The sequence below is a fragment of the Kickxella alabastrina genome (assembly GCF_025024165.1).
Source record: "Kickxella alabastrina strain RSA 675 chromosome Unknown BX661scaffold_2, whole genome shotgun sequence".
In the NCBI taxonomy this organism is placed as follows: Eukaryota; Fungi; Kickxellomycota; class Kickxellomycetes; order Kickxellales; family Kickxellaceae; genus Kickxella; species Kickxella alabastrina.
Genome location: NW_026251473.1, coordinates 464,557 through 487,227, shown reverse-complemented (window position 1 = coordinate 487,227; position 22,671 = coordinate 464,557). Strand labels below are relative to the sequence as shown.

The 22,671-nt window shown below is 49.0% G+C and overlaps 15 protein-coding genes across 15 annotated transcripts; 9 read left to right on the top strand and 6 right to left on the bottom strand.

Moving 5' to 3' along the window:
• The first annotated feature begins 188 nt into the window (after nucleotides 1-188).
• On the top strand, nucleotides 189-947 carry BX661DRAFT_222275 (pyrimidine 5'-nucleotidase). The gene has a single exon (XM_051538850.1). The coding sequence runs from the start codon at nucleotides 292-294 to the stop codon at nucleotides 937-939; it is 648 nt and encodes a 215-aa protein (XP_051394580.1). The 5' UTR covers nucleotides 189-291; the 3' UTR covers nucleotides 940-947.
• BX661DRAFT_176770 (uncharacterized protein) lies at nucleotides 948-1,745 on the bottom strand. The gene has a single exon (XM_051534450.1). It carries the CDS (start codon nucleotides 1,606-1,608, stop codon nucleotides 967-969), a length of 642 nt encoding a protein of 213 aa, XP_051394579.1. The 5' UTR covers nucleotides 1,609-1,745; the 3' UTR covers nucleotides 948-966.
• A 366-nt stretch (nucleotides 1,746-2,111) lies between these two features.
• Nucleotides 2,112-2,468, top strand: BX661DRAFT_137693 (histone h2a variant; the record flags this gene model as incomplete). Its single annotated transcript, XM_051532702.1, has 1 exon — nucleotides 2,112-2,468. A coding segment is annotated over one exon (357 nt), but the record flags the coding sequence as incomplete, so codon positions are not given.
• Nucleotides 2,469-3,463: 995 nt separating this feature from the next.
• Nucleotides 3,464-4,942, top strand: BX661DRAFT_139992 (ZIP zinc transporter-domain-containing protein; the record flags this gene model as incomplete). Its single annotated transcript, XM_051532817.1, has 1 exon — nucleotides 3,464-4,942. The coding sequence occupies one exon, from the start codon at nucleotides 3,464-3,466 to the stop codon at nucleotides 4,940-4,942; it is 1,479 nt and encodes a 492-aa protein (XP_051394577.1).
• A 13-nt stretch (nucleotides 4,943-4,955) lies between these two features.
• On the bottom strand, nucleotides 4,956-5,358 carry BX661DRAFT_176767 (uncharacterized protein). The gene has a single exon (XM_051534449.1). The coding sequence runs from the start codon at nucleotides 5,307-5,309 to the stop codon at nucleotides 5,010-5,012; it is 300 nt and encodes a 99-aa protein (XP_051394576.1). The 5' UTR covers nucleotides 5,310-5,358; the 3' UTR covers nucleotides 4,956-5,009.
• Nucleotides 5,359-5,533: 175 nt separating this feature from the next.
• On the top strand, nucleotides 5,534-6,615 carry BX661DRAFT_176766 (uncharacterized protein). The gene has a single exon (XM_051534448.1). The coding sequence runs from the start codon at nucleotides 5,630-5,632 to the stop codon at nucleotides 6,377-6,379; it is 750 nt and encodes a 249-aa protein (XP_051394575.1). The 5' UTR covers nucleotides 5,534-5,629; the 3' UTR covers nucleotides 6,380-6,615.
• Nucleotides 6,476-7,923, top strand: BX661DRAFT_176765 (galactose mutarotase-like domain-containing protein). Its single transcript, XM_051534447.1, has one exon. The coding sequence runs from the start codon at nucleotides 6,793-6,795 to the stop codon at nucleotides 7,876-7,878; it is 1,086 nt and encodes a 361-aa protein (XP_051394574.1). The 5' UTR covers nucleotides 6,476-6,792; the 3' UTR covers nucleotides 7,879-7,923.
• Nucleotides 7,924-8,204: 281 nt separating this feature from the next.
• On the bottom strand, nucleotides 8,205-8,661 carry BX661DRAFT_176764 (uncharacterized protein). The gene is made up of 2 exons (XM_051534446.1): nucleotides 8,641-8,661; nucleotides 8,205-8,460 (listed from the first exon to the last, which is right to left on the bottom strand). Exon 2 carries the CDS (start codon nucleotides 8,446-8,448, stop codon nucleotides 8,218-8,220), a length of 231 nt encoding a protein of 76 aa, XP_051394573.1. The 5' UTR covers nucleotides 8,449-8,460; nucleotides 8,641-8,661; the 3' UTR covers nucleotides 8,205-8,217.
• Nucleotides 8,662-9,670: 1,009 nt separating this feature from the next.
• Nucleotides 9,671-9,940, bottom strand: BX661DRAFT_126166 (uncharacterized protein; the record flags this gene model as incomplete). The annotated part of the gene is made up of 1 exon (XM_051532462.1): nucleotides 9,671-9,940. A coding segment is annotated over one exon (270 nt), but the record flags the coding sequence as incomplete, so codon positions are not given.
• A 2,765-nt stretch (nucleotides 9,941-12,705) lies between these two features.
• BX661DRAFT_176760 (uncharacterized protein) lies at nucleotides 12,706-15,540 on the bottom strand. The gene has a single exon (XM_051534445.1). It carries the CDS (start codon nucleotides 15,196-15,198, stop codon nucleotides 12,823-12,825), a length of 2,376 nt encoding a protein of 791 aa, XP_051394571.1. The 5' UTR covers nucleotides 15,199-15,540; the 3' UTR covers nucleotides 12,706-12,822.
• A 12-nt stretch (nucleotides 15,541-15,552) lies between these two features.
• BX661DRAFT_176759 (uncharacterized protein) lies at nucleotides 15,553-15,862 on the bottom strand. Its single transcript, XM_051534444.1, has one exon. The coding sequence runs from the start codon at nucleotides 15,806-15,808 to the stop codon at nucleotides 15,614-15,616; it is 195 nt and encodes a 64-aa protein (XP_051394570.1). The 5' UTR covers nucleotides 15,809-15,862; the 3' UTR covers nucleotides 15,553-15,613.
• Nucleotides 15,863-17,751: 1,889 nt separating this feature from the next.
• BX661DRAFT_176755 (uncharacterized protein) lies at nucleotides 17,752-18,912 on the top strand. Its single transcript, XM_051534443.1, has 2 exons — nucleotides 17,752-18,358; nucleotides 18,449-18,912. The coding sequence occupies exons 1-2, from the start codon at nucleotides 17,993-17,995 to the stop codon at nucleotides 18,794-18,796; spliced, it is 714 nt and encodes a 237-aa protein (XP_051394569.1). The 5' UTR covers nucleotides 17,752-17,992; the 3' UTR covers nucleotides 18,797-18,912.
• A 131-nt stretch (nucleotides 18,913-19,043) lies between these two features.
• Nucleotides 19,044-19,954, top strand: BX661DRAFT_176753 (lysophospholipase 1). The gene has a single exon (XM_051534442.1). It carries the CDS (start codon nucleotides 19,190-19,192, stop codon nucleotides 19,868-19,870), a length of 681 nt encoding a protein of 226 aa, XP_051394568.1. The 5' UTR covers nucleotides 19,044-19,189; the 3' UTR covers nucleotides 19,871-19,954.
• On the top strand, nucleotides 19,955-21,132 carry BX661DRAFT_176752 (regulator of Vps4 activity in the MVB pathway-domain-containing protein). The gene has a single exon (XM_051534441.1). It carries the CDS (start codon nucleotides 20,010-20,012, stop codon nucleotides 20,940-20,942), a length of 933 nt encoding a protein of 310 aa, XP_051394567.1. The 5' UTR covers nucleotides 19,955-20,009; the 3' UTR covers nucleotides 20,943-21,132.
• Nucleotide 21,133: 1 nt separating this feature from the next.
• On the top strand, nucleotides 21,134-22,416 carry BX661DRAFT_176751 (regulator of chromosome condensation 1/beta-lactamase-inhibitor protein II). The gene has a single exon (XM_051534440.1). It carries the CDS (start codon nucleotides 21,138-21,140, stop codon nucleotides 22,317-22,319), a length of 1,182 nt encoding a protein of 393 aa, XP_051394566.1. The 5' UTR covers nucleotides 21,134-21,137; the 3' UTR covers nucleotides 22,320-22,416.
• Nucleotides 22,417-22,671: the final 255 nt, after the last annotated feature.

The following is a 22,671-nucleotide window of genomic DNA, read 5'->3' as shown; positions in this document are numbered from 1 at the left end:
TAATACAAATCGCATAAGACTAAATGGTGCAACTGCTGCTATGATATGATATGATATGCTAGCTTGCGCCAAGGAGATATAGCAGTTGTCATCAGTGTGCCAAATTGTTGGGGGGAGGGGGAGAAATAAGCCAGCTGCGATATACTCTAACAATCTACTAAAAGAAAATAACCGATAGTCATTTTCCAGCACCTTTCCAAACTTTTTTTTTTTACAAAAAATGGATTGCTCTTCTTCCTTTTCTTTCTTACTTTTAAAATTAAATAAATAAATGTCCCTCTTCTAACAACAATGACTCTGTCCAGCCACGTTTTCTTCTTCGACATTGACAATTGCCTCTATTCGCCGACTGTGGGCATCATCCCGCTGACAAAAGCGCGCATCCACGCTTACGGGTGCTCCATCGGAATCGATCCCGAGACCGTCAAAGGCACTTGTGAGTCCTACTACAAGGCCTACGGATTAACCATCCGTGGCTTTATCAAGCACCATGGCATTAATCCTCTCGACTATAACGCCAAAGTGGATGGCAGCCTTCCCTTAGAAACTGTCATCCAGCCCGACCTGCCGCTGCGCGAAATGCTCCAGCGCATTAAAATGCGCCGCTGGGCATTCACCAATGCTGGAATCGACCATGCTCAAAGAGTGCTCAGGTGCCTGGGTATCGAGGATATGTTTGAGGGAATCACGTTCTGCGATTATTTGGAAGAGGACTTTGCTTGCAAGCCCGCGAAAATTACGTATGAGCGCGCTATGCAGGAGGCTGGCGTAAGCAATCCAAAGATGTGCTATTTTGTCGACGATAGTGTGGTGAACGTTGTGGCGGCCCAGGAAATTGGATGGACGGCCATTCATGTTTCGCCCACGGAGCCCATGCTTCCGGGCGGCATTCTGACGATCCATGACCTGCCGCTTGTACTCCCGCATATATTTGAGTAATCCATTTGTTAATTATTTATTAATTTATCAAAACAAGCCTGTCTTTTGCATTATCCTCACAAAATCGTCCAGCCCGACCCCACCAGTGTTGGTCGTATCTGCCAGGGAAACCATTTCCCTCAGTTCCTCGTCCGGAATATGTTCGCCCAAGTGTGCCGAAATCCTCTTCAGATCCTCCACTGTGATCCTCGCGCTATTGGCCTCCGGGCCAATATCCGGCTTGAACAACCTGAACGCATTCTCGAATTCTACACTGGACCCCATCATCTCGCCATACCTCTGTTGGACAAAATCCATCAGTTCGTCCTGTGAAAATTTCCCCGATCCCTGCGGATCAACCTGGTTAACCCACATGTTCAGTGTTGATTTGCCAGGTCTGCGAATCTGTAGGTTCTGCAGTATTTCTGGTAGTTGCGAGACCTGGACAAACCCGCGTAGTTTTGGGTCGTGGGCTTGGAACACGTCTTGGATTAGTTCTCGCTGCTCTAATGTCAGGCTGTATTCAATTGGTGGCGGTTGTGAGCGGGTGGCCTGCTGGTTTCTGGCCGAATGCAATGCTGTTGTTGTTGGACGCCCGTTTCTGCTCGACGACGCGACCGGTGGGTAGGCACCGTTGTCGGACGTGTCCCTGGCGTTTGTGCGCCGAGAAAAACGAGTGTCTCTGTCCATTTTTTCAATAGGAAATTACAAATAAACAAGGAAAAAAAATAGGTGTTAGTAAAATGTAAAATTTGAAGCAATCGAATTGAAATAAGAAAGAAAAAGAAAGGAAAAAGGGGAAGGGGGAAGTGACACTTGCCCTTTTTTGTTAGACACAACTCGCCCGCAGTAAGTTTTGCAAATACACAAGAACGTGCGATTTTTATAGTCATGGGATCCTAATACTAATTTTAATTAGGCCAATCAGAAATTGTGGTTTGGCTATCCGCACTTTTCGTTGCATAAATTATGACATGGGGAAAATTTTCAGAAAGGAATAACGCGTTGCAATTATTTTTTTGTTCCTTTAATTTTCTCTTCTTTTTCTATTCTCCAACAAAAAAATCAGCACACTATCTTTTTTTTACTTTGCACTTTCCCACCTTTTTTTTAACATATACATATAAATGCCGGCCAAAAGCATTTCGGGAACCGCACCCACCACCACAGCCTTGTCGTCAGCAGCGGGGGCAGCTACGAGCGGCGGCAAATATAAGGGTGCAGCCTCAACCAAGCGTATCCAATCGCGGTCATCCAAGGCCGGGCTTCAATTCCCCGTCGGTCGCGTGCACCGGTACCTGAAGCTTCAAACTAAGAGCGCGTCACGTGTAGGAGCCAAGGCAGCAGTTTACACGGCAGCGGTGCTGGAATACCTTGTGGCAGAGGTTTTGGAACTGGCGGGTAATGCGGCGCGGGACCTGAAATCAAAGAGAATATCGCCTAGGCATTTGCAGCTGGCTATCAGAGGTGATGATGAGTTGGACTTGCTGGTGAAGGCTACGATTGCTGGCGGTGGCGTTATTCCGCATATTCACAAGCAGCTGTTGGAGAAGGGCAAAAAGACCAATGCCGCTGCGATGAGTGGTCCTACAAAATAATTTGAACTTTTAATACGGTTGTTTTTTTTTAATATACGACGCTTGGAGATGAGGGTTTTTTCAAGTTTGAAACTGCGTTCTATGGATTGTTCCCTGTGTGTGTGTGAGCGAGTGCGACTGACCGAGTGAGTGATGAAATTATAAACGCTGTGAGTGTTTCAGCGGTGACTTTGAAAAGGCCAACCATCTTTTCTATTTTTCGTCCTTTGTCTTACTTTTGCGCTCCTCCACACCCTTTTATTCTTTCTTTCAATCCCCCAAGTCACCCTTTCCCTTCATCCTCGCCTATTATTTGTTTTCTCTTGTTTGTTTTGACCATACTTTTTGCAGACATTAATTTTTCTTTAAATTCATTCACCAGACAGAAAAAAACAACCAAAAAAGCACTAATGCGCCTGTTAGCACTGCTTCCAGGCATATTCGCCGCATGTCTTCTCCTCACACTAGTCCCCACGGCATACGCGGTGAATCTTTTTGGGCGATGCTCGCTCTTCGATGCCGTTGTTAAAGAACAAATGCTCCAAGGCAAGATAACCCCCGAACAGGCCTTTGGCGAACTGGAGTCGCACAACTGCCCGATTATCCGCGGCCACTCCATCACCAACACTCAACAACTCCAACAGGCCGTGCGAGAGAGCCTGAGCCAGGGAACCACCAGTAGACCAAAGTCCAGCGGAGGACCACCGGGCCAATCCATGGCCGACGAGTGCCGCAGATTATCCGACATGCTGTATGCAGTGGACAATTCGCATTCTAGTGTGGAGGGCTTGGCGGCGGCCAAAAAAGCCATGGACAGTCTGAGTGGCACCAGGGTGCCGCTGATCACAAACTGCCCTTTGTTCAGAGGTGTCAAGGCGCGGTACGAGGGGGGAGAGATTTCAGCAAGGTCGGCTATTGACGAGATGAAATCCAACTGCCCAATTCTGTCAAAGGAGCTGAACCCGGCGATGCTGTTCAACTACGAGGAGTACGGCGGACATTACGACGCACACTACGATGTGGGACATGAGAGCCATGGTCACCCGGCCTGCTGCTGCCGCAACAGCGCGAGTGCAAGGCCGACGGGCAAGAAACTGTATGCGCGCCATGAGGATCAAGCGGAGGACCCCGGAATTTGCTTGTCGGCGGGAAATGGCGAGCATCTGGGTGGTGATGAGGGCAAGTGCCTGGGCAGAAAGGCGGCGGAGAGGGTTTCAGGATTGGAGAAGCTGCTTGGCGGCGTCTTTCCCAAGGGAAATCCGGCAGCAGCGGCGATGCTAGGCACCTTTTACATTTCGCTGTTCCCCAACCTCGTCCTGTTTGCCACGCCTTCGTCGATTTCCAACCGGGTGCTGCGCGTGATGGTCGGCTTTGCAGTCGGTGGTCTTCTGGGTGACGTGTTCTTGCACCTGATGCCGCACATGTTCTCCGGCGGCCACAACCATGAAGCTGAGCAGGATCACGGCCATGGACATGGCCATGGCCATGGCCATGGGCATGCGCGGGACGTGGTCTTTGGGTGCACGATTTTCTTTGGCCTTATCGCGTTCTTTGTTGTTGACAAACTCATGCGCCTGCTGGGCAACGAGCACTCGCACTCGCATGGCCACAGCCACAGCCATGGGCACGCATCAAGGGCAGGCGACTCGGCGGTATTCGAGGCCAAGCAGAAGCAGCGCAAGCGGCGTGCGTCCAAGGCCAGCCCCACAATTAGCGACTATGCGAGCGAAGCCGACGACGAGAAGGAGCTCGCCACCGCGCCCACATCCAACCCTGACGAGGGCAAAAAGCCAATCAAGCATTCTGCGTACCTCAACCTCATCGCCGATGCCGCGCACAATTTCACCGATGGTCTGGCCATGTCTGCATCCTTCTATCTCAGCCATGCCGCCGGTCTGTCCACTTTTGTTGCGGTGTTTTTCCACGAGATTCCTCATGAGCTGGGCGACTTTGCCATTCTGGTGCAGTCTGGATTTTCGCGCTCATCTGCCCTGGCCTCGCAGTTTTTCACTGCTCTTGGTGCCATTGCCGGTACCATGGCGGGCATTCTCATCGAAGAGACCGGAAGAGGCAATGTGCTGAGCCTGAGGGGTTTGTATACTCCGGGAATGCCCGTGTTTGTGCCTGCAGTGGCCGGCAAGGGGTGTCTGCCGTCGTTTGTTGGCGGTATTATTGGCCTCTTCCCGTCGACAGTTGCTGGTGTGCCGTGGAGCCAGCTGGTTATCCCCTTCACTGCTGGCGGATTCATTTATGTCGGCACTGTTTCTGTGCTTCCAGACCTTTTGCAGCCCGATACTGAGGGGCTAGAGGTTATCAGGGGCGGACGTGTAGTCAAGATCAGCGAAAAGCAAAGACTGAGGCGTGGCATCACCATGGCTTGTGTTGAGCTCGGTGCCATGCTTCTTGGTCTTGGTATTATGGCAGCCATAGCTCTGGGCGAAGAATAACCAAACGTGTAGTTGTAGTTTTATTTTTCAATTGTCATTTATTTTTTTGTTAACGAAAAAATGTTATTCATGCTTCTTGTGCTTGCTTGAAAATGCCAACGACAACGTTTGCAATTCTTCGGATAATAATAGTCATGGACTCAGCTTCAATTTGGATGACCGGAGATTTGCGCTGAGCTTCTGGGTTTGATGTCGGGAGCACTAACTCAGAGCGCGTGGCTATGGAGGATACAAGACCGGCGGCTTCCTCTGAGATATCGCCCCTGATGGCTAGACAGAGCCCGCTGTCATCCACTACCACAACGCTGGTCACGTTGGGATCCTTGTCAAACACAGAATTAATAATCTCGTCAATTTCAACCTCCATGGCTATGAAAATAGGTATGTGTGAATTGGAGAAAAACAAGGAGTAAGCGTACAGAGAGGATATATGCAGAGTTTTTTTTGCAAAAACCAAATCGCGCATTTCAGTTTGCTATGCCTTGATATCAAGTTGTGGCTCTGGTCACACGCTGAGCATTTGGCATGCAAAAAAAATTATTCGCACAAGTGGGATCAATCTCTCCTTTCTTTGTAATTTTATTATTTCTCGTCCACGCACTCAGCTCGTTTTCTCAATTTCTTTTTCCGTTCAACCCACCCCTATATTTATTCTACTTTTAATTAATAATTGATAATTCAGCTACAATGGCCAGTTACGACATTGTTCTCCTCGACGTCGAAGGAACCACCACGCCCATTTCGTTTGTTCACGACGTGCTCTTCCCTTATATCACTAACAATGTCAGCGACTTCCTGGCATCCAACTGGAACGACCCTATGCTCCAAACTCACATCCGCGCAATAGCCGACCAGGCCAACCTAGATGCCCAATCAGGGATCTCCTCGGCCATCCCCATTGACCTCCTCAACGACACACCAGAAGAGATCCGCTCTAAAACCCTGGCTAACATTGACTGGCAGATGAAATCCGACCGCAAAATCGGCGCACTCAAGGGACTCCAAGGCTTCATGTGGCAGACAGGCTACAAGAACGGCCAGCTCCTCGGTGCAATGTTCCAGGACGCCGTCATTGCAATTAAGCGGTGGTGCGAGAAGTCCCGTTCGGTGTATATTTACTCTTCGGGCAGTGTTGAAGCGCAAAAGCTTATTTTCGGGTACAGCGATCATGGCGACTTAAGCGAGCTTTTGAGCGGACATTACGACACAAAGGTTGGCGCAAAGATCGAGAGCCAGAGCTACTTGCGCATTGCAGGTGATATTGGTGTTGTGCCTGGGAGGGTTTTGTTTGTTAGTGATAATGTTTTGGAGATTCGTGCGGCGAGCGAGGCTGGGATGCAGACTGTTGTGTCAGTGCGGCCGGGGAATGCCCCAATTCCGGAGAGCGAGCTGGGCATGTTCAAGACTGTCACTGATTTTATGGAGATCCCGTTGTGAGAACGTAATAGAAAAAAGGAAAGAAGGGTTATCTCCATGGGAGTTATCGCGAGCACGTTTTAGACAAGGGTGTGTTTGTGTGGTGAACAAATAGAAAAGACATAATAGTCTATATAAAACGAACACCTTTTAACAAAATGTAAAGTGCGTAAACACACTTTCAAAGTTTTCTCAATGGTTGAAGATTTGTTACAGTGAAGTGCGTTAACAATGCATTAACAACCTTCGTCAGAGGTAGGAAACAGGTAGCACACACATTAGATACCAATAGGCACTTAGCAGCATATTGCTCTTGAATTTTTTAGATACTTGGTCTCATTATTTTCTTCAGTGCAAACACTTTTCTTCTCTTCTGCGCGCTTATCTTTTTTTACTTTTCAACAATACAATTTTTTTATAATCACGACAAAATAATGGCAGTGACCAAGCAAGCGTTCAGCCAGGATGGCAGCGTCGACGAGTATATTTTGAGCAACACCAGCGGCACCCGCCTGCACATCACCAACTGGGGAGCCCGCGTCACCCGCTTCATCATCAAGGACGGCCACGGAACTGAGCGCGACATCGTCCCAGGCTTTGAAACCTACGAGCAATGGCAAGCCTCGCTAAAAATTGACGACCCCTATTTCGGCGCAACCATCGGCCGCGTCGCCGGCCGCATCCACCCAAGCAACAAAGTAACCATTGCCAACAAGCATTGCAAGCTTCCAGAAATACAACCCAACCTAGTCTGTCTTCACGGCGGCAAAGAGGGGTTTGACAAGAAACTTTTTGCTGTCGAGATTGTCTCAAACGCCCAGCCGGCCAGTGTCAAGTTCACATATGTGTCGCCCGACGGCGAGGAGGGTATTCCTGGGACAGTGGAGCTTTCTGTATTGTTTGCGCTCACCGAGGACAACGCCATGCATATTGAGTATGCCGGTCGCTTGGTCGACGGTATCGAGAGTATGCTTAACCCCACTAACCACACATACTGGAACCTGACAGGGTTTTCCGAGCCGACTATTCATAACCATGTCTGTTGCTTGGCTGCCGATCGGTACATGGCCACGTATCTGGACCACGTTATGGTGCCTACTGGCGAGCTACTCCCTGTATCTAACACTGCACTGGACTTTACAACCATGCCGCGCAAGTATTCCGAGGGTTTGGACACATTTGATAAGCAAACGGTGCGCGGATACGACCATATTTTTGCCGCCAGTGAGTCGTCCGTGGAGAATATCCGGGAGGTAGCCAGGGTGTGGAGTGAGTCCAGCGGGCTGCGCTTGACTGTGTTGTCTGACCAGCCGGCGCTCATCATGTATACGGGTAATTGGATATCCGATGAGCTTGTTGGAAAGTATGGCGTTAAATATCGTAATTATGCAGCTGTGGCGTTTGAGACACAGAGGTTCCCTAATGCTGTAAACATACCAGAATTCCGCAGCCAGGTTTTGCTGCATCCTGGGGAAATATTTGGCCATCGCGTGGTATATAAGCTTGATCACATTTGGTAAAATAAGAGTGAAATGCATAGTGGCAATATTTTGACAAGTGCAAACGTTTTCTTTTACTTTGATTTTTACTATTTACTATTTTACTGTGTAATGCTGATATTCAGCGCCGACCCAACCTTGTTACTTTGAAAAATAAACTACAATTTTGGAGTTACTGTTATCATTCGAAAATCGAAAATACAACAATGCTATAGCAAAACGTTTATACAAAATCAAAATAAAATGTTTTTGAATAAAAATTAACCTTTAAAAGTTTATATAAATAGAGCACACGCACCCCGAATCACGCGGTTTTTTTTAAATTTCTTTTCTATTACATTCGGTGTATTTTTTATATTTTCATAATTTTTTAATTTTATTCAGAGATGAAATTGACTTTGCTCGTGACTTTAGTGGGACTTGTTTTTTCCATGGTCGTGCAGTGCATGCCAGGGTTTCTCGGCATCGGCGACCTACTAACCAACGTCGGCGGATTTTTAAAAAATGGACTAGCATCAACCACCAGCTCACTAAACATTGGGTCGCACAACAAGCCGTCAGTGACATTGCAAGCCATAGAGTCGGAGACATCTACATTTACACCTATTATGCAGCCAACACCATCAGACATTAATGACAAGGATGCAAATATTGATACGACTAGACAGAGCAGTGGGAGCAGCAGCCAGTCAGTGGCTTTGTCATCGCTGGCTACTCCGCATACACCAAGTACTACAACGCGCACATCACTCAAAGAAACAAGCAAATCGGTTAGCGACAAACCATTATCCGGTCCCAAAAAGGTCTTGTCTGGGAAAACCACATCCATCAAGACCATTCTTGTTGATGACACCTCCATCACGCACAGCGCCACCGCAGGGACAAACGATGACGATGATATTAGTAGCATTCTGGAGGAGGGTGGCGTTACGAGAACTGTGACCAAGACGCTGCCCGACGTATTGGTGCAGAGCAAAAAGGGCAATGTCGAGCTTCACCCGCAAAAACCGTTTGCTGCCATGAGGGGATCGGCCCGTGCTGCGACGCAACCTGCTTTATATGGCGCATCATTGTGCATGCTGCAGCTTTTGGTAGTGCCGATGATTGTGCTTGCAGTTGCTATGTGATAGATTTGCTGTAACACTTCGTTTTTATTTTACATTGTTTACATTAAACTTTAAATGCCACTTTATGGAATGCACGGTCAATTTGAAAACGGTTTTCCACAATATCATCGAGTAAACAAGAACTGAAAAATTCGAATCAAGTTTGCAATATGAAAAAGAAAAAGAAAAACAGTAAAAAAAGGGAATTGGAAAGGAAGAGAGAGAGAAAACAACAACGGATGGTAGTGGTGGAATATTTTAGGGAACAAGACGCGAATTAGCGTTGTGTAAATGTGGGAGAGAGTGAAATGCATATTTTTAACGCTCGTGCGCGCGCGCAGCAATCAGGGACCTGGACCTGGAGTACTGCCTGAGTTGTCCCCGTTAGCATCATAAGGACTATTCGCGACAAACGCTGCTCCCGACGGTGATGTGGTCAGGAGCACTGGCAAGTCAGCACCGCGCGTCTGTGACGGATCTAGCGAGGCTGAGTGGTGGTGACGGCTATATTGCTGCTGCTGCTGCTGCTGGTTCGGAAAGGCCCTGTGCTGGGGTGACTGCTGCTGAAGAAGCATTGAGGGAGCGGTGGCAGCAGCAGCAACTGCCTGCGCAGCCATCGAGTTGACCACAGAGTTGGCCATTGAGTTGACCATACGCTGCTGCTGCTGCTGAGAGACAAGAGAGAAGCCACCAGACATGGCCTGAGCAACGGCGCTCTCGCTGGAAGTATTGCACTCTGTCTGAAGGAACTGATGGATGGTGCTGCAGCTGCAGTTGCGATGAGCGAGCAACTGGTTCTTCAAGATCATCACCTCCTCCTTGAGCTGCGCGACGGCAATGTGCAAGGAGCGGTTCTGGTTGGTGACCTCCTCGGCCCGGCGCTCCAGCTGCTGAACCCACACCTTCTTCTTCTGCCTGCACTTTGACGCGGCAATGCGGTTTCTCTCGAGAAAGTGGCGCCTGCGCTGCTGCTCGGTCGATCCATCATCCTCGCTGTTGTTCTCGTTGTTGTAGTGGCCGTTTTCATCACCGTCGTCGTCGTCATCGTCATTGTTGCTCATGACGCTGCTGCTGCTGCGACGGCGACTGCCCTTTGCCGGAGTCGACGTGCTGCCCCTGCGGCCATCAAAACCTTTGGCGCTGGCAGTCTTCTTCTGGACGCCGCCCGATTTTACAGTGTCCCGGCCCTTGTGGTCGTTGCCGCCCGACGGTGATGCCTGGTTTTTAGTGGGCGAAGATTTGCCAACTCCACCGCCACTGTTTTTGCGCCCGCCGCTGCCGCTTGTATACGCGCCATTATTCATCGCCGGGCTACTCGTCATGAGATGGACCATCGTCGACGGGTGGTGCTGTGTGGGGGACTGGTGTTGGTTGCCCATCAACGAGAGCGCCGATGTGCTGCTGGTAAGCATTGCTGTGGACACGAGCGCCTGCGAGTAGTTTTGGTAGTTGGGAAGCGCCATGCTGTCAGAAGCATAGGATACGTCTCCTGTATGGAATGAGGGCACTGAGGTAGGGTGGTTTGGAAGCTCCTGTGGAAAGATCGTGGAAGCTACTTTTGTACCAGAGAACGGGATATTTGGATATAATCAAAAACAATAATATGGTATTAAATAGATTTTTTAGTAAATGCACGAAACAAAAGTGAAGAAACAAAAGGGGGAATAGAGATGTTTTCTAACAAGATTAGTATACTAAAAATTATTTGTAAAAAATAAAAGCAAGGAGAAAAAAGACGAAAAAAAACCTGACTGTAAGTTAAATGTCTCGCAGCCTATGATATTGCCGAAAAATAAAGAGTTCCTAGCACGAGTACAGCAATTGGGGGAGCAGTACAACAAGCATAAAATGACGTAATGGGGGGCTGGATGGCAGCACCGAATCAGCAATTTCGATTTCAAAAACAACGTCTCATTTTATTTTCATCGGAAAACGATGTGCTAGTGTGAGCGTGCTCTTTTTGAGCTCTGCATGTAGATCCGAAAACGTCATAGATTTTATTGTGCTTTACAAAAAAGAGTACAAAAATACGGAAAACAAAAAAGATTAAAGCTTACCGTCAACAAAATAGCGCATCATTGTGAGTGAAAGAGAAAGTGTAGATTCGCGAAGAGAAACCAAAAACAATAACAGCGACAACAAAGGTTGAGATGGGAATGCACACCTGAAGAATATAATTTTGAAAAATATACAATGAAAAAGAAGGCGATAAGAGCGTACTAAATTGAAGCTGAATGCTGAGAGCGTATTACTTTGCGTTTGAGTTGCGATGGAATTGGAAAATGAGGAGGAAAAAACAAAGAAACAAAAAGAGCAAAAAGTGTATTAATAGTGGAAATATGAGAATGATGCTAATGCATGTAAAAACTACATGTTTTTTGGTAAGGCGGGAGGAGTTATATTTATATACCTGAGCTTACTACGCAGCTATACAGACGTTTTGTTGGCGGAGGGTCAGATGCAAAGGGAGGCGTGGGCGGGTGGACAAGCTCGACGCTTGCGTAGAAAATAAACAAACTTTTTTATCTATTATTCACTATTATTACGTCATAGTGCATGTCTTCCCCTTATCCACCCCTTGTTTCTAAGTTATTCCACGCTTACGATGCCCAGTGTAGCCTATTTCGCATGTATATCTGTCACCTTGCTTGTTTGGCTGCCTGCACAGACACTGGCGTTGCGCTATGAGCTCAAAATCCAAAATCATATATAAAAATGTCACCAGTCAGTGTATGGTCTTTTATTTTTCACAGCCGCCGCCCCTTCACTATTCCACTATTCCACTTATGTCTGGGATTGAGACTGCGCATGCCCGCATTGACACAAAAAGTGCTTCTTTATTTTTTCCGCTCTGTTGTTCACAAATCCACACTCAAAGTTTACGTAACAAGGTAGAATAATAAATGTGCATGATAGCGTTATTGTTTTCATATGCTAACTGACGCAATGACATACGTTTACGAAAAACGACGTTTTGAGTGCAGAACTGCTGCTGTACCTGTGTGTGTACGTGTACTGAGGTTTTGTTTCAGCATTGTTGTGAGGTTTGGAGCGCAAAACTCCTTTCATATTTGGTCAAACGCTCGTATATTTCGATTATATGTCGATTCTTCATGCTCTTTTTGAGGATTTTCTCGAGGTTTTTGGGTGATTTTTTTTGGCTATTTGTTGCTTCAAGTAAAAAATATTCTGCACTCACGATTATTTATTAGCTGCAAAATTGAAGTGCTTTTGTAGGCCTTTTTGGTGTTTTTTCTTGGAATTTATCTGTCAACTTCTAGCGAGAAAATTAAACCAAAGTGAATGGGAAACGATGAGCAGCTATAAGTTATAAACATGTCATTGTGCGTTAATAAAACATGGATGGACCTGGTGTCATAATAAACAATACAAGTACTTGTTGACAAGCATATATATATTCTGGTGTTTGTTGCAAACATTATTGCAGAAAAAAATAAAATTCAGCGATTGTTGCATTGTGAACAGCTGTTTGCTCGGCAATGGGTAAAGCTGAAGGAAGTTTATAATATTAAAAGAAAGTTTGGTATGTCTGTCGGCTATGATTTTGCAAAAAAAATTGTGGCCATGTTAACGTCGCATATCCTATGTCCAAGTGGGTTAACAACAGATATATAATGATTACGCGGATTGGTGAATCAGATACAATATCAACCATCCTGCGGATCAACATCACAGCTAATAGAATAAACTGTATAATTTAATGAAGGTGTTGCCAATTTACTGTATCTACAACCTTATACATTATCACTAATAAAGCGGGATATCAACTAATAACATATTTTTAATTAGGTTCCGCAAATGACGCCACCCAGACGCCAAACAAAATAAATAATTTATGTCAGACGCGACCGAACAACCGTCGCATAGCTAGTACGAAAAATGGCGGTGCAGGCGGCTGTGGCAATATAATGGTTCCATCGTCGTCATCACCCTCGTTGCAGCCCAGTCCGGCAGCCGTGGAGTATGAGATAATGCCGCTAGTCGAATTTTCCGGCGGTAAGTTAGCCAGTTTGGCAATACATATGCGTGCCGCATAGTTCCGCTGCCACAGCGTGTACTGCAGCGTGCCACGGATAGTCAGGTCATAGGGGCCCTTTAACAACTGCTTCCATTTGGACGCGTCCGAGTTGTCGTCATCGGTGTCGCCGTTTCCGAGTGTCGCGCCCGGGTGGTGGATGCTGATTTGAGTTGTTTTGAGATCGGTCGCGGGCTTCTGCAACGTTCCGGGCGCAAACCGCATCGGGTCGCTCAACTCATACACGTTGCCCAGCAGAATTGCCGGTCCAGTCTCGTTTCCAGTAGTCGCTGTATGACCAATGATCAATGTATTTGACGAGAATGACGTGCCATTGCTCACGGCTGCGGCTGCAAACACGCTGATCTCGGCGCGCTCCACCAGCACCTCGCGGATATTCGGGTTGGTCGATTGTATGTGCAGGATAAACAGAAGCTCCTTCTCGGTGGCGAGAATGTTCGACACCCGGATGGCCTCGACGTCAACCAGTGGCGCTGACGTAAAGTTAAACAAAACCATCAGGACAAACAGCGACGCCAGCAGTAGCGCTGTCAGCAGAATGACCCGGAGCACTTGCGCTACTGTGCTCTTACGCTTCCGCTGCTGGTTGTAGTGCCGCCGGAACAGCGGGGTCGTCTCGGGCATGTCCTCAGAAGATCCGTAGTAGACGTTTGGTTGGAACCGGCGGCTGTTGCGACGCGAGTACTGGTTGTTGTACGTCGACCGCAGGCCGGCGGGCTCGCCGTCCATGTCGCTCTCCTCGCTAGTCGCGCCACCATAGTCGTTGTTTGACTGCGTCAGGATGCTGAAACGATGGCCAGTACCTGCGCTGTTGGACCCCACGCCCACGTTGACGCTGGCGCTATTCACCCCGCCTCGCATAGCCCGCCCGGGCCGCCTCCCTGACACCCTGCTACCACCGGGCACCGCGCCCGCCGTGTAACCGCCCAGGCTGTTGTTGATGCTGCTCGAATGCGCCGTGTTGCCAGCACCCTGCGCCGTGGCACTCGAACTGTACGCCTGGTTAAAGCTGCCGGCAGACATTGCGCCGTTCATGCTTGAGCTGTCGCGACGCTCGACGCTCCCGAGGTACGTCGACAGGCGGTGGCGGTTGGTACGGCGCTTAGTGGGCCCAACAAACTCCCGATCCTCGTAGGCATCCTCGGGGATCGAGCTCACATGCAGGCTGCTGCGCGAGTTGCGGTAGATGAACTGCTCATCGTCGTTGTCAGAGTTCTCCTCTTCACTGCCGCGGCTCGATGCATTGGCGCGGCGCACAAATAGCCGCCCGGCTTTTGCAGACGTGTTGCGGTCGTTGCCACTGCGCTTGTTTGTGGCCCGCTTGCCGGCGGCCTTACTGGCCTTGCTGGTCTCAACACTGAGCTGGCGATCACCCTCTTCTGTCGGTGTTTCGATCGGCGTGCCCACGCGCAGTATCTGTGAAGGATGCATTGGCGAATCTGTCGCCCGAGTGGTAAAGCTGCCAACTACCCCTGGCTTTCCGCTGCGCGCATAGTCTGCACCGGGGGCACCGTCACGCCCCGACACATTGCCACTGCCGCCGGATTTGTTGGCAGCACTGGCTAAATTCCCAGAAAAATCAAGGCGCTCGCCAGCTATGCGCGTCAGTGACACACTACGCAGACCCATCCGGGGCTTTGCAACGGGGCTAATAGGAGGTGCTGTCAGCGAGTTACCGCCAGAGGCCTCTGGCCCCACATTAGTTGCCGACGGCACTCCACTGGCACTGGTATTAAAAGACGCGCTGGCTTTTGATGTCTGCAACGCAAGGCTCTGCGGGTACTGTGCAATAGATGCGTTCGGTCCTGCATCCTGCGCATTGTTAAAATTCAAGCTGGATATTGTGGCAGAGGACTTATTTTCTGAAACTCCAACGTGTGCCTCACTGATGTCTCTCTGCTGCTGCTCCTTGTGGTCTTTCTGTTCTTTCTGCTCCTTCTGTTCTTTCTGCTCCTTCTGCTCTTGCCTTTCTACCATAGCACTGACGCTGAGCACGTCGGGAAACACATGCAGCGGCTGAAAGAACGGCTGGGATAGCGGCCGCGGAGTAGGTTCGGACCGGAGCGACTTGCGTCGGGGATGCATAAACAGACCTGCTTGCTCGTCCAGAGCATGGTCGTCCAGGTCTGTCAGCTGCTTTATCATTGTTTTGTGCTGCTGCTCGCCCTCTTCGCCCATGATTGTGACAAGTGATTCAAAGTTTTAATGTTTTTTTTGGCTGAAAGTAGTGACGTCCGATCGAGGGAGGCAGCGCGGGGTTGTAAATTTATGTCAGTTGCTGCCCAATTTTGTCCGAATAAATTTAAAGGAAAAGCGGTCGAATTGAATGGATAATAAATTGTGTGCAGGATAATTATAAATAATAATGTACAAGAATTGCGGGTCGTCGGCAACAACAGGACACAATAAATAAGTGTAAAGTCTGTAGAAATGAGTGCAAAGTGCAATTGGCAAAATAAATAATAAGAATAAAAATAAGAAAAGCAAAGCAAAGCAAACGTTTCTCACAAATAAAAAATAATCGAAAAGGGGAAGGGACTTTGCCCAATATCAATTAAGCGCTTAAAATACCCCTGCGGATCGCAAATGAAAATCAGTTGACTTCATTTTTCCAGCTCCTCAACCCCACATCTGCGAAAATGTAAAGGCAGATTTTCCCTCCAAAAATTATGTCATATGCACATACGTCAGAGGCCGAAAATGTATATTGAATTGCAATGGCTGTGATGGCAAGCCAGATAAGGAACATTGTGAGACCTTCACCTTGTCTTTTTGCCAAAGCCCGCATGGACAAAAAAGGTGAGGTGCGAGGAATTTCAGGATTATGATTAAATCAAATTCAATACCCACACACATTGTCTGAACAACTGCGCATATTCCGATCTGTTTGATCGATTTGGCACATCCGTTTATCAGGGGCGGGCGACAGACCCAAATGAATGTATACTTAAGAGACTAAATACGAGGGACGAATAATATCGTCGCAGAATACGCAAGGCTTAGCACGGTGTAGCCCCACGAAGCCACTTAATTTGGAGCGATATGGTCAAATAAAATCATGCTGGACAGGCACTAAGCACATTCTAGTTCCTAAATTGGGAACACTGCGCATTACGGAACGCAATGACCAGTCCACACATTAACGATTTCTACACCCTTGCTACAAAAATCTCTAATTGTACAGTATTATCCTCAACAAATGTATGTATTGTTTGTCCGCTGTTTTTACACTCTGGTTGCACTAAAAATAGGATATCTCCCTGCGATAACCCAATATTCAAGGCCGTGTGAGTGGCCAGGGTTGGCGAGCAAAGAGAAAGCAGGTCACATCCCCACTCAAAAAGCTCACAGTGAAAATTTAATTTGGATGGGGATGCCAAAAACCATTGCCAACTGGATTCGCGACGTTGCCCGCACCGATGTTGCTATTGGCGCAAATACATTATGAAAATTAAATATTGGCTGCTACACTCTGTGACTTGCCAGCCAATCTGCAAATATGCCGCAAACCAAGAATTTTGAGCAAGCCAATGGCTGTGTCTACATAAATTTCTAACACACAAAAACTGGGGAATATAATATGATCGATTCTTAGTGGATCAATTCTACTTTGACTAAGAAATGTTACAATGTTATCGCTGAGAGTGGTACAATTATCCTTATTATTAAGTATCAGTTCTGGTGCAAATGTAGAATTTGGCGAATAATTCTATCTTGGAAACTGCACCAGTTGACAGCATAATATATAATATCTGGGGAAAAGAGCGCAAAAAATACTCACAAAGTCAAATTACCGAAAAAAACAGCATTTTGAGCGATTCTTCAAGGACTCGTATAAAAAGATAGCCGTGGGACAAGGACAACGGTTGAATCAAAAGTTATTCTTCTAGATATTTTTGTTAACCTCTTTTTACATCGCTTTTGGTCGCATCTTTGCTCATTTTCTATCAAGATTTCCTACCCCCTTTGAATCAATCACACACATATTAAACTTTAAACATGGTCCGCACATCTATTGTCTCCCTCCTGGCCCTCGCTGCCGCTGTCCACGCTCTGCCCAACATTGTTGAGGTTAACACTGCCTATATTGCGTCGTCGGCCCCGGCCCCGGTCACCACCACCACCACCCCGGTTGCCCTAACCACTTCGGCGGCCACCGTCGAGACCACTTCGGCGGCCACCGTCGAGACCACTTCGGCGGCCACCGTCGAGACCACTTCGGCGGCCACCGTCGAGACCACCACCGTACAAATCACCACTGAGTACGTTACTGTGATTGAGGAAGACTCTACCACTGAGTCCAGCGAAGAGTCCGAGTCGGTCCCTGAGTCCAGCGAAGAGTCGACCTACGACTATCTGACCTCCGTCGAGGAGCCCTCTGCCACTACCGAGGAGTCAACCTACGACTATCTGACCTCTGTCGAGGAGCCCTCTGCCACTACCGAGGCCGAGACTTGCAGCCCCGCCACTGCCACTGTCACTGCCACTGAGACCGACGCGGCCGCTGTCACTACTGCCTACGCCACCGAGACTATCACTGCGACCGCCACCGTTACTGACGTTATCACTGAGACCATCACTAACTGCAATGTTGTCCCCACCACGGCCACTGCCGAGACTCCCATCACCGAGGTGCCCGTTGTGACTACTGAGGAATCTGTTTCGACCCTCACCACGACCATCTACTACACTGCCGAGGAGACCATCGAGGTACCTGCTGTCACCACCGAGACTCCTGTCTACACCACTGGCACCCCTGTCTACACCACCGGTGATGCGACTAGCGAGACCCCCTGCACTCCTACGACCTACACCACGTCCTACACTACCACCCCTTGCGAGGAATGCGAGGTCACTACCATTACTAGCACCGTCACTGTGACTCCCACTGCCTCTGTTACCACCGAGACCCCTATCTACACCACTGGCACCCCTATCTACACCACTGGCACCCCTGTCTACACCACCGGTGATGCGACTAGCGAGACCCCCTGCACTCCTACAACCTACACCACGACCTATACTACCACCCCTTGCGAGGAGTGTGAGCCCACCGCCGTCACCTCCGCCTGCACTGAGACTCCAACCACTGTTGAGGCTTCGGAGGAGGCCACTAGCACGCCCCCTACCTACACCACTGACGAAGAATCGTCTGAGGAGGCTACCAGCGAGGAGTCTGTTGAGTCGTCCGAGGATGCCACCAGCGAGGAGTCCGCCGAGTCCTCTGAGGAGGCTACCAGCGAGGAGTCTGTCGAGTCTTCCGAGGAGGCTACCACCAACACGCCCCCTGCCTACACCGCTACTGAGGAGTCGTCTGAGGAGGCTACCAGCGAGGAGTCTGTCGAGTCTTCCGAGGAGGCTACCACCAACACGCCCCCTGCATATACCACTGGCGAAGAATCGTCTGAGGAGGCTACCAGTGAGGAGTCTGTTGAGTCGTCCGAGGATGCCACCAGCGAGGAGTCTACCGAGACCTCTGAGGAGGCCACCAGCGAGGAGTCTGTCGAGTCTTCCGAGGAGGCTACCACCAACACGCCCCCTGCCTACACCGCTACTGAGGAGTCGTCTGAGGAGGCCATCACCACCGAGGAGTCTTCCAAGGAGGCTACCACCAGCATTCCCCCTGCCTATACCACTGGCGAGGGATCATCTGAGGAGGCTACCACCACCGAGGAGTCTACTGTTGAGGAGACCTCCACTGTCTTCACCGCTGAGGAGCTTTCCTCCTCTGCTGAGCAGACCCTTGCTTCCCTCTTCTAAGGTGCCTGCCCGCTAGCAATGGCAGCGCCACTGTAAACTTATTCTTGCCCGGCGTGTGCTAGAGATTCTGTTTCATTTTTATTTTATAACAATAATTCGTAAAAAAATACACGCTTAAATATTATTTTCCTGTCATAAAAAGGAGCAACTGTATCCACAACAGCAGCACAATAAATAGGAACTAAATTGATCGTGATTTTACGATCGCATTTTTCACCCTTTTTTATGATTTAAAGACATGCTTCCCCCTTTTGTTGCCAGTCTTTGCCTTTTGTTTTTCTTCCACATTTACTCTGAATTTATCAGTTATATAAATTCTAATTATCACGAGCAGTCTGAGTCGACTCCTGCACCGTCCTTGGCGTCATTACTCCCAAACACCAATTCCCATACCAGTTCAGAAAATCTTATGAGCGTCGCACCACTCATCGTCAAGGCTCGCGGCCTGCACACAGCATCAGTCATTTTCATCCATGGCCTGGGCGACAGCGGTTACGGCTGGAAAGACATGGCCGCGGATCTTTCGTCCAAGCTGCCTCACGTGAAATTTATCTTGCCTCACGCTCCTGAGCAGCCGGTGACCATTAACAACGGGTTCCGGATGCCCTCGTGGTACGACATCAAGTCGCTCAGCAAGATCGCCAACGATGACGACGAGGTCGGCATGAATGCCTCAATGGTGAAGATTAACCAGGTCATTCGCTCAGAGCTCGATGCGGGGATCCCCGCTAACCGCATTGTGCTCGGCGGGTTCAGCCAGGGCGGCGCCATGACGCTGTTCACGGGGCTGCAGTCAGAGTTCCAGCTAGGTGGTTTGGTTGTGCTGAGCGGGTACTTGCCTATGCGCGAGCGCGTGCTGGCCAGGGCTACGGATTGCAGCAAGAAAATTCCCATTTTCCAGGGCCATGGAACCGCCGACGAGGTTGTCATGTATCAGTACGGCAAGATGACCAGCGATGCGTTAACCAATAGCGGCTACAATGTTGAGTTCAACTCGTACGACTACATGGGCCACTCGGCGTGCAGCCAAGAGCTCGATGACTTGAAGGACTTTTTGCAGAAAAACATCCCGGAGAACGTTGTTGCATGAAGGCGCTTCATAAGTAAATACATGCACTGGGCATAGATTTTTTTAGCGCACCACCTCTTTTATTTTTTCTTTCAATTGTGCTGTCTTTCAATTTTTTCAATTACATTTTTATACGTTATAATCTGCCAAAAATTGACAAATGCGGTTTTCGCTGAGCAAATTCAAGGTTGAGCTCAAGCTATCAGTCAACCGCCTGCGGCTGCTACAAGCCAAAAAGAGCTCGCTCAATGCCAAGGCGCGGCGCGAAATAGCAACCCTCCTCGAGAGCGGCAAGGAGCGCAGCGCATACATTAGAGTGGAGAACATTATAAGAGAGGACTTTAACGTCGAAGCATTGGAAATCGTCGAACTATACTGCGAGCTGTTGACCGCGCGCGTGGGCCTTATCGAGCAGTCGCGGACGGTAGACCCGGGGATCAGCGAGGCCGTGTGGTCCATAGTCTATGCGTCGACGCGGGCAGATGTCAGGGAACTGGTCATTCTCAGAGAGATGCTGACCTCAAAGTTTGGGGCAGAGGCTGTCAAGAGCGCAATCGACAATGCCGAGGGCCAGGTTGACCCGAAGCTGGTGCGCAAGCTGAGCCCTCAGGCGCCACCGACCGAGCTGGTCAAGATGTACTTGAAGGAGATTGCCAGCATCTATCGTGTCAACTGGCGCCCCGAGGGTGAAAATGATGACAGCAACGATACACCAAGCGGGGGTGTAAAAGAGCCCGCTCGACTTGCCACACCCCCAGCAGCATTCGAGTGTGCTGAGTTGGATGATCTGCTAAACGAGGGCGCAGATGCTGCCAAGACCGGCGACTCTCAGAATTCTACTGGCAATGATACTGACAAGGACAAAGAGGTTTCTGACTTGCTCCCGTCCATCCCATCAACATCGGAAAATCCCAGGGGAAGTGACAGTGCTGGACCAAAGCCGCCCGTTACCAAGCCATTGGCACCAAAGCCCGCGGCCAAACTGCCCGTACCCGTTGTCAGCAGGGCCAAGCCCAGCGCGCCTGCACCGAAGGACGGCTTGCCCTCGCTTGATGAGCTGCAGAGGCGGTTTGACGCACTCAAGCGGGGCTGAAGCAAGCATGTTTGCTGGATTTTTTGACTCAGCAGCGCTGATACCATACGTGTATTGTCCAGTACACTTGCCCGGTAAACGCTTATGCCTGCGACCCAAAGTCAGGGGCTCTTATTTTTTATTTTAGACCACTTAATTCCTTGTAAACATTATTTTTTCAAACAATAAAAATATACTGCCTGTACGCGCAAAACAATGGCCCACATACTAGCGATAGGATCGAACTCGAGCGGTCAACTGGCAACCAACGACAGCAACGATGCACACCACCTGGCCCAGACCATATTTGCCGACGCTGATGGCTACGTAGCCGATGCTGACACCGTATGGCGCGTGTTGGGCGGCGGAAACCACGCATTCGCTTGGTCTGACGACGGCACAAAATTGGTTGCCAGCGGCTCCAACAGCGACGGCGAGCTTGCCACTGGAGGTGAGGGCACCGGCCCAATATTTTCATGGACGCCAGTTGGTTTTCCCGGAGATCGTGTGAGACAAATCGCCTGCGGATGGAACCACTCAGTGCTGCTTAACACCCAGGGTCAGCTATTCTCTGCTGGGTCCAACATATTTGCCCAGCTTGGCATCGGTATCCAGGGACGTTCTCAGAAATTTTCAAGTACGTGGATGCCGGTTTTGGCTGCACAAGACAACGATAAAAGCACAACAAAATTCGTCAATATCGCCTGTGGTCTGCGGCATACACTTGCCCTAGACGAAAATGGAATGGTGTACGGCTGGGGAGCCAACCGCTGTGGCCAACTGGGAATTGCCAGCCCTGATAAGAAGTCGTCCAATGTTTTGCAGATGAAGCTTGTGTCCGCCGGTCTGCCGCCAATAGCTATGCTGGCATGCGGGCGCAGCCACTCTATACTTGTTGCAAATGATCGCAGGACGGTCTTTGTCGGTGGCCAGGACAAATATTGCCAATGCGGTCCAAGCGACAGCCAGCCGGTTGCCGGCACATGGCGGAAGTTTTTGCTGCCGCGGCCAGCAGCAAAGCTGTGTTCCGGCTGGGAATTCGGCGCCGTGCTTCTGGAGCCTGTCTCAAAAATAAACTTGGCTGGAAAAGGCGGCGTGGTTGCAATGTGGGGCAGAGCCGATCATGGGCAACTTGCCACCGTCCAGCAGAGCACGTGTAGCCGGGAGCTGGTGTATATCGACCTAGACTGTGTCCACGACATTATGTGCGGATCCAACCACACCGTTGCAATGACTGAGGACGGAGCGGTGTATATGTGGGGATGGAACGAGCATGGGAATGCAGGCGACCCGTCGCTAAAAAACGTCCACCAGCCGCTGAGAATTGACAGCCCTCCCCTGGACACGCGTGCCGTGGCCATCGGGTGTGGCTATGGAAACAGCTATATTATTTTGTGACCACAAAAAAAAGTCAACCGCAAATATGAAAAATACTTATTCACCGCATTTTTGGCGCTCAATTTGGTATTTGTATGCGTGGAACGAGAAAATTATGACCCTCCTTTTTCTTTTTTGTATTTTCGTATTTTTCTTTTTCTCTCTCGATTTTTAAAAAAAAAAACTTTTATTATTTATTTTTATCATTACTACCACCACTCGATTCGCTGATTTACATTTTGACTCTCAACCTTCTTCCTTATTTACTTTTATTTATTTCAATTTTATTTTCTTCAATACATTCGTATAAAACTCTTTTACACAAAAACCAACTAAAAGCAAATACACACACACACACACACACACACACACG